The 7,773-nt window shown below is 30.8% G+C and overlaps 1 protein-coding gene across 2 annotated transcripts in view; it reads left to right on the forward strand.

Moving 5' to 3' along the window:
- The window catches only part of C1GALT1 (core 1 synthase, glycoprotein-N-acetylgalactosamine 3-beta-galactosyltransferase 1), a 32,209-nt gene extending 24,782 nt beyond the window's left edge, over positions 1-7,427 (forward strand). For both annotated transcript variants that reach the window (XM_006911934.3, XM_006911935.3), the window contains exon 4: positions 2,343-7,427. In XM_006911934.3, coding sequence (XP_006911996.1) covers positions 2,343-2,558 — 216 coding nt within the window. In that variant the 3' untranslated portion in view covers positions 2,559-7,427. The remainder of the gene's footprint in view (positions 1-2,342) is intronic.
- Positions 7,428-7,773: the final 346 nt, after the last annotated feature.

Genomic DNA, 7,773 nt, shown 5'->3' on the forward strand with positions numbered 1-7,773 from the left:
CACCAGAGAATGCAGTCTTCTTATGGTGAATTTAAAATAGATGTGTAAAATATACATAGATGTTTGTGTATATATCCATCCTTTTACATGTGAAACTGCCTTTTTCATAGGTCAGAACTGATCAGATATGACTTATTCTATTCTTCAATTTTATTTATATTACATCTGAAACTTACTGGCATATGGTTGTTAGAGAGCTCGTGATTTTTCCAAATCGTTAACTGATTATTCCAGTTCCATTTTTTACTGAGTCTTACTTTCACTATTGATTTAAAATACCTCCTTTATCATACACTATAGCATTACTTATAGTGGGATTAGTGTTTGGAATTTCAGTTCTCTTCCATTGTTCTATTTGGTTTTGACTCAGCACCATGTTGTTTGTACCTTGTAGCTTTACAGAATATTTAAGTTATTAATCTAAGAGTGTATTTCTCTCCTTTATTTCTCTCTCTTTCTTTGAAATTGTTTTGGCAACTCTCATGTCTTTATCTTTGTGTATAAATTTGTTAATTTAGGGACTGTGAACATCTTTGCCCAAGATTTTTTGTTTTCTTTAGGTCCCTTTGTAAAGTTTTATAGTTTTCTTCAGATCTTTTTTTCTTCTTTTAAGTATTCCTTAGATATTTAATATTTTTGTTACTATTCTACTTGGGCTCTTTCTTAAAACTTTTTAACTGGTCTATATGAAAACTAGTTTTTTTAAAGCATCTCAAAAATCTTGCTCTATTCTTGGATTCTTTATTTCTGATGATTTTCCACTTGACTCTTAAGTTTTAGGGGTAACCATAATCATAGAACTATTTTATTTCTAATAATTCTAGCTATTTTTTATTGTCTTTTATTGTTTATATTGCTTAGTAATAACAATACTCTAGCTATTCAGTAAACAATAATGCTATAAAGTGTAACATAATGCAGTAAATCTTATCAAAAATATTAATACAATATTTTAGAGTTCATATAAAATTGCTTCCATAGAGGATCAGCAATTTAAAATTAACTGCTATTGTTCTACTCTTTTAGTTTAATATATACTGGCCAGTCCAGTAGCTGCTAACCATATATTAACTATATTAAGCTCTTGAAATGTGCCTAGTCAAAATTGAGATGTGCTGTAAGTATAAGATTCACACCTGATTTCAAGCCTTTAGCACAACTAAAAAGAATGACTTTATTAATAAGTTTTAAAATATTAATTGCATATTGAAAAAATAACATGAATTTATTCAATTAAATAAAATACCTTCAAAGTAATTTTACCTATTTTTACTTCTTAAATGTAGCTACTAGAAAATCTTAAACTGCATTATGTGGTTCACATACATCTATTGGACAGAGCTGGTTTGGGTAATCACAAATTGACTTATATGTTTACTTTTCATATTTATTCCTTTTTCCTAAATGTATATAAGTAGGCACCAGATAATTGTTCAGTATCTACATAGTTATCCAAGACTCTCACATATCCAGTGTTTGTTTCAAAGGAGAAGTTCAAAGAGAAGGCCACAGAAAATATAATGTACAATTTCTTGATAATTTTTACTGCATTGTAAGGTACATACTTCCAAGCATGAATCATTAAATGTTTAGTTTAATATGTCTTTATGAATCTTCTCCAGGAATTTGCCAGACTGTCTTTCTCCTTGAGTCCTTGTAAAGACATTAGAGTCAAATTTTCTTGGTGTCACCTGGGTGAAACATCCTCCAGGTGCCAATTCTGATCCCCAAATCTCCTATGACTTTAATTCTGTGATCAGTTTTTTTATTTTCATGCTTTTTCATTCCTGTTTGTTGTATTTTTGTTATTTTGTTTTTGTCTTGTTTTAAACCTTTACTCATACCAACTGTTTAGTAATGAGTGAAAATTATATAACCAAACAAAGGTTTAACTGACTTACTGAGGGCCGCCTGTCAATAATAGCTAACATAGTAGGCAAGGCTTTTTGTCATTGAATGCTCCAAAGGTGTCTTTCTAAAGTTGAGCCAAGCAAAAATTTATAGTGAGAACATGAAGAGGAAGCAAAACTTGAAGAAATAGAGCTTTAGTGTTTGTATGGCTGCCCCTTTCGTTTAAAGAAGTCTCAAGATTTTTTTCTGCTAAAACACTGTTGAGTATGAGAGAATATTACTTCAATTAGATATTATTAATGTCATGTTTGGTTTTAAATCATTAGAAACTAGTTCTTCCACAGGTCTAATAAATTAGGTGCCTCTTTAAAACCTTGCCAGCTTTCATTATTGGATTCTTTTAAAATTAGTGTTTCCTTTATCAGTATGTGAATGCTGTATGTTGATAACATGATATTTATTAGTAATACCTGTTTCCACTACTTTTTTAGGGTCCTGGTTGCTGTTCTGATCTTGCAGTTTCTTTTCACTATGTTGATCCTACAACTATGTATGAGTTAGAATACCTCGTTTATCATCTTCGTCCATATGGATATTTATACAGATATCAACCTGCCTTACCTGAGAATATACTAAAGGAAATAAATCGAGCCAACAAAAACGAAGATCCAAAAGTAAAATTGGGAAACCTCGAAAGGAAAACATAAATGAACAGAGGTAAAATGTCTCACATTGCACTGAAGAAGAACTTCTGCATTTCTGATAAAGAACACTGGAATTCCAGTGAGGAATTCTTTCTGAGTGAACATTCCATATTAGAAATCTTTCATATAAGTGACTGTAAACTGAAGCTTTAATGAGCTGCAAAATCTGTTAAAATGTGTTTTGATACAGTAATATATATATGTGTATATATATATATGTATATGAAAAACTTGTGTTTTTATAATGATGGCCAGGCAGAGGGACTAGAAAAGAGATTTTGTTGTCTGTTCCTGACCACATGTATTATTTTCACTGGGAAATAAAAATAGTTAAATTTGCTAAAACTGCAATGCACCATGTTAGTAACACACACGATGCTGAACAGATCTGCCTTAAAGAAAATTTTAGAAGGAAATATTGTTGCTCAGTGTTGTTTATAAACTCAAGACATGAGTTTATATTTGCAGTATGACACAAATGAACCAAACTTCCCCACACATACCCATGTGCAGTTTTTGGCTAATCACCATTTTGCTGTTACTATTTATAATTGACAGTATTTCTTCCAGAAGAAGGTAGAATAAGAATGGCACTTGTCCTAAAGTGCATTAATAAAACCACATTTTGAAATTGTCATGGGCCTTGACTGTATTTTATATATATTTGGTTCTAATTAATCTTTTACAGGCATACCTTGTTTTATTGCGCTTTGCTTTATTGTGCTCCATATATGTTACATTTTTTACAAATTAAAGGTAAGACCTCCACAAGCAAAAAGATTACAACTCGCTTTATTGCGAGACTACTTTATTGCGGTGGTCTGGAACTGAACCCACAATATCTCTAAGGAAGGTATGCCTATACTGAGTCCCTGCTGTCTCTTCTAAATGTGTTTAACCATTCTTGGATACCATTTTCAACTATTAATATTTATTTACTCAAGGCATTTGGTAAATATGGATTTTTAAATATTTTGTTCCCATATCTACCCATTATTAATTATGGGTAATTAATAAATAGTAAATCTGTGCTAGTTGGAAATGCTTTTCTTATATCAGTGCCACTCTCAGGAATTACTAAGCGACATTTTTAATCAATTATTTAAAACTTTCTAACTACATAGTTACAGTTCCTTTCATTCTCATCCTGTTGAGAGATGAGAACTTGTTTGTGCCTTTCATAACTTGTTTAAAGCAGAGTTTTGAAATTCATTTTTAGCATCTGAGATGGCTATTAGTTACTGGCAAAATAATATGAATGCAAGATTTTGACCAGAGTTAATTAAATAAATTAGAAAATGCAGAATGCTTAAACGAGTTGAAATATGTCAGCTGTTAAAAGACCAAATAACAGCCTGACTTTTGATGCTGACTTACTATTTAGGGATGATTGTTTTGTCAGTGGGTAGATAATTCACACTGAGCAGAATACCCATTCAAGACTGTCATCAAAAACACATTCATAAATGTTTTGTTCCAATTTAGTGACCCTCTAAAGAATTTCTGGAAGGAAAAAAATGTTTTATTTTTTGTTATCTTTAGCAATACTATCTGAGTGTATCATAAAAAATATTTTACAGATTTTCTATAAGATTATCTTAAATGTTACAAACAATTTACATTTATGCTTATCATTATGCTTATTTTACATGGCTATCAACGCCATTGACTCTGCTGCTTAGCTAAATAGTTTATATTTATTGTGCCAAAACATGTCAAAACCACGACCTCTTTGGATGCTATATTTGAGAGGATGTTCATCTTCGTGGTTAATTATGGATATTCTGTCCACATAGTGAAAACTCACACCAATTTTTACCTATTAAATTGTTTACTATTGTTTTCATGGTGGTATCATCTGCCAAAATTAAGGCATTTATTCTATTCTTTGAACAGTTCTTCACCTTGGTGTGGATATGAATTTATTTGAGTCCATATATGCTACTTTTCTCTACTAGAAGTATAAATGGTTTATCATAAACATCCAAAAACCTTAAAATTTACTCGTAGGAAATTAACATTGTGATGAATCCTGTGGTCTAGCGTCAGACTGCCTGGGTTTAAATTCTTGCTCCATCACTTATAGTTTTGTAACCTTCAGCAATTTACTTAATATCTCTGTGCCTCAATTACCTCATCTATAAATTAGGGACAGTAATACTACCTACCTCACAGGATTCTTATGAGGATTAAATGAGTGAATATACATATGGCTTTTAGAATACTGTCTGGCCCAGAGTGTGGAGCAATAAGATTAAGGTTTTATTATTCTCTTAACTTGGAGTATAAGTATTTGTTTTCAATGAATGAAAAATCTGCTTTAATCAAATCAAATATTGAAGGAAATATTTTGTACATTTCTTATAAGTAATAGCTAGTTTTTATCTGGTGCCTACTGTATGTCAAGTACTGTGTTTAGATAGTCTGTGTACATTAGTGTTAATCCTCACAAATTGGATGTGATTCCCATACGATAGATGAGAAAACTGAGGCTCAAAGAATTAAAGTGTTCCACTGTCACAAAATTGATAAGTAACAGAGCTAAGACTTATACTCAAATCTTGTGTGTTCTTTGTACCATGTCAGCCTTGAGGTTAGTCATTTAGCATTATTTCTATTTTTATTTATTGACGTGTGACATCTGATACATTGGCCAGTAATAGTAAAATTAACTAGATTGTCATAGTGCTTCTCAAATTGTGGTTCATATAAAGCTCCCAGGAGCTTCTTATAATGCAGATTTTAAGGCCCCAATCCCAGAAATTCTGAATCTAGTATGAGGCCCAAGAGTATGCATTCCTACCAAGTGTGGTTCCAACCTGTAGTATCAGCATCGCTTGGGAACTTGGAAATGCAGTCTCCCGGGCCCCGTCCCAGACCTACTGAATCAGAAACTCTGCAGGGAAGACTAGCAGTTATGTTTAGACAAGCCCTTCAGTTTGAAACCTTTGCCCTAACATCTGGGTGATGCAGATAATCCTTGAAACATGCTGAGGATCACTGCCCCATAAGTAAGGCATCTTTCAAAGATTTAAATAAAGCATGTTTTAAATATATGTAGTCCAAGATTAACTGTATAAAATGTAAAAGACTTTAAAGATGATTTAAAGGGTCAGTGGATCATTCATTTTGGCAAAATTCTTTAGCTTCTTCAGAGTGACTAATATCAGAGCCCACAGTAAAATCTTAAATCTCCAAGTTTAGTAATTTCACATTGAGGTAGCAAGGGTTCATTAAGTACTAATAAGTACATACTAATTCATTAAAAGCACACTGAAATGAGTCATCAGAAATGTTCACAGTTGTTAGTAAAAAATTTTACACAGAGGTAGAAAAACACTTTTACAATATTTTATGAAAACATTTTAAAAACATTTATAGAATTTTTTTTGCTAATTCATACTATCAAAATTTCATCACTTTCAAGAATCAGTTAATTGTTTTATATGACCTAATAAAACAAAAAATTCTTCAAGTATTTGGTAGATCTCTTGAAACCAGATTTCATGATGATAATGACTTACCTTTTAAATTAAGATCTCTGTCATTTGAATAAATGATCTTAGTGTGGTCTTATAAAGTTTTTGCTATATTATGTTCTCCAATAATAGTATACTTATATTTTCAGTTGGGAGGTTCATAGATGATACAAAGCAGATTGTTGGGCCAGAGTTCAATTATTTGTTTTCAAATACCTTAAATTTCAGAGAAGTTTTTGTTAACTACTGTAAAAAAAAGTCAAAAATAAATTATTGACCAGTTTTTAATATTTTTTGAAATATGGTAATTGGATTTGAACATTAAATTTGCTGACTTTTTTTTCATAATTCTTTCTTGAGTATTGATTTTTCACTTCCTTGAGCCTATCAAACCATATTATTACCAGATTGAGGCTTGAAAAAAATCCCTCTATTGATTAGACCAAGTCTATCCTTTTAGTCACCATTTAAGTGTTCAGTTAATTTATTGTCTTTGACAGTTTCTGCTTCTTTGTATTTATTGCCCTTCTTTAATTCCTTTATAACTAATTTCTGTTTTCTAACTATTAATGCTGCTTTCACATGGTTAATTTGTCTGTTATTTGTGATTAGAATTTGTATCACTTATCATTTTATACCTATTAATTTTAATTTTCCATATGAGATTAGAAGTAAAGATCCAAGAATAATGCCTGCTGGTTCTCAGGATACTTGCCCTACTTAAAAGTCCACAGCTTTAAACAAATTCTAGATATACAACTATTAAATGAAGTAAAGTTATTTGGATTCCACCACCACCACCTCCTTTTTCTCAAAAACAAACAAGAAACTCACTTTCCTCATTTCTCTACTTCTTAACAGTAGGCCTGACAGAAACATACTCAAGAAATCTGGGGGGCAACCTGTGGTTTATTTTATGCTAAACGTAACCTCTATTGATTAAGAAAATGACTTGTTTATATATTGGAGTTGAAATATAATTTTAATACAGATTAGAATAAGAAATTTTACAAATTCTCTAGAGAAACCAACTCTAACACTAGTGTTCTATTTCGACTTCTTTACCTTCTCTAGTTTTCAGTTTATATCAGTTTAAATAACTTTGCAGGGCTCTGCAAATTAATAGTCCATATAAAGTATATTATTAGAGGGAAACTAATCTTACTGCTAAGCAGTGTGCTATATTACACAGTGAATAGTTGTGTTTTTGAATTAAAAATTATGTAAGATAATAGTATCATGAATGGTTTAAAAATGTCTGGTGACTTGCTTATTTTAAGTGATCACCGATAAGTCAGAGAAATGTATTTTTAAATATGTTTCTTAAAGTGCCTTTTGAACATTTTTAAAGTGGATTTAAACAACTGCATAAAATAAATTACCATGTTTAAAACTGTTTTATCTGATTATTTAACTGATGTAGAAGTTGTGGGAGAAACATTGTCTTTTATGGGTAATTTTTTGGTCATTTTACCAAAAATATTAATTTAAATTGTTTTCCTATCAAAGTTCTTTACTTTGAATAGGCTTAAGTAATTTTTACTACAGTATATATTATTTTTATTCAAAACAACAAAATATTTCACCTCTGATTTTGAATAATGTACCTTAAAATAGAAACATGTACTCTGAAGTCTAGATGTGTGTGTGTGTGTGTAGGTATATATGTATACTATATATAGAAAGAAAGATTGCTTTTCTGTTAGTATATTTTGATCTATCATATACACTGAGAAATT

This window comes from Pteropus alecto, unplaced genomic scaffold (genome assembly GCF_000325575.1).
Source record: "Pteropus alecto unplaced genomic scaffold, ASM32557v1 scaffold21, whole genome shotgun sequence".
NCBI classification, from domain to species: domain Eukaryota; kingdom Metazoa; phylum Chordata; class Mammalia; order Chiroptera; family Pteropodidae; genus Pteropus; species Pteropus alecto.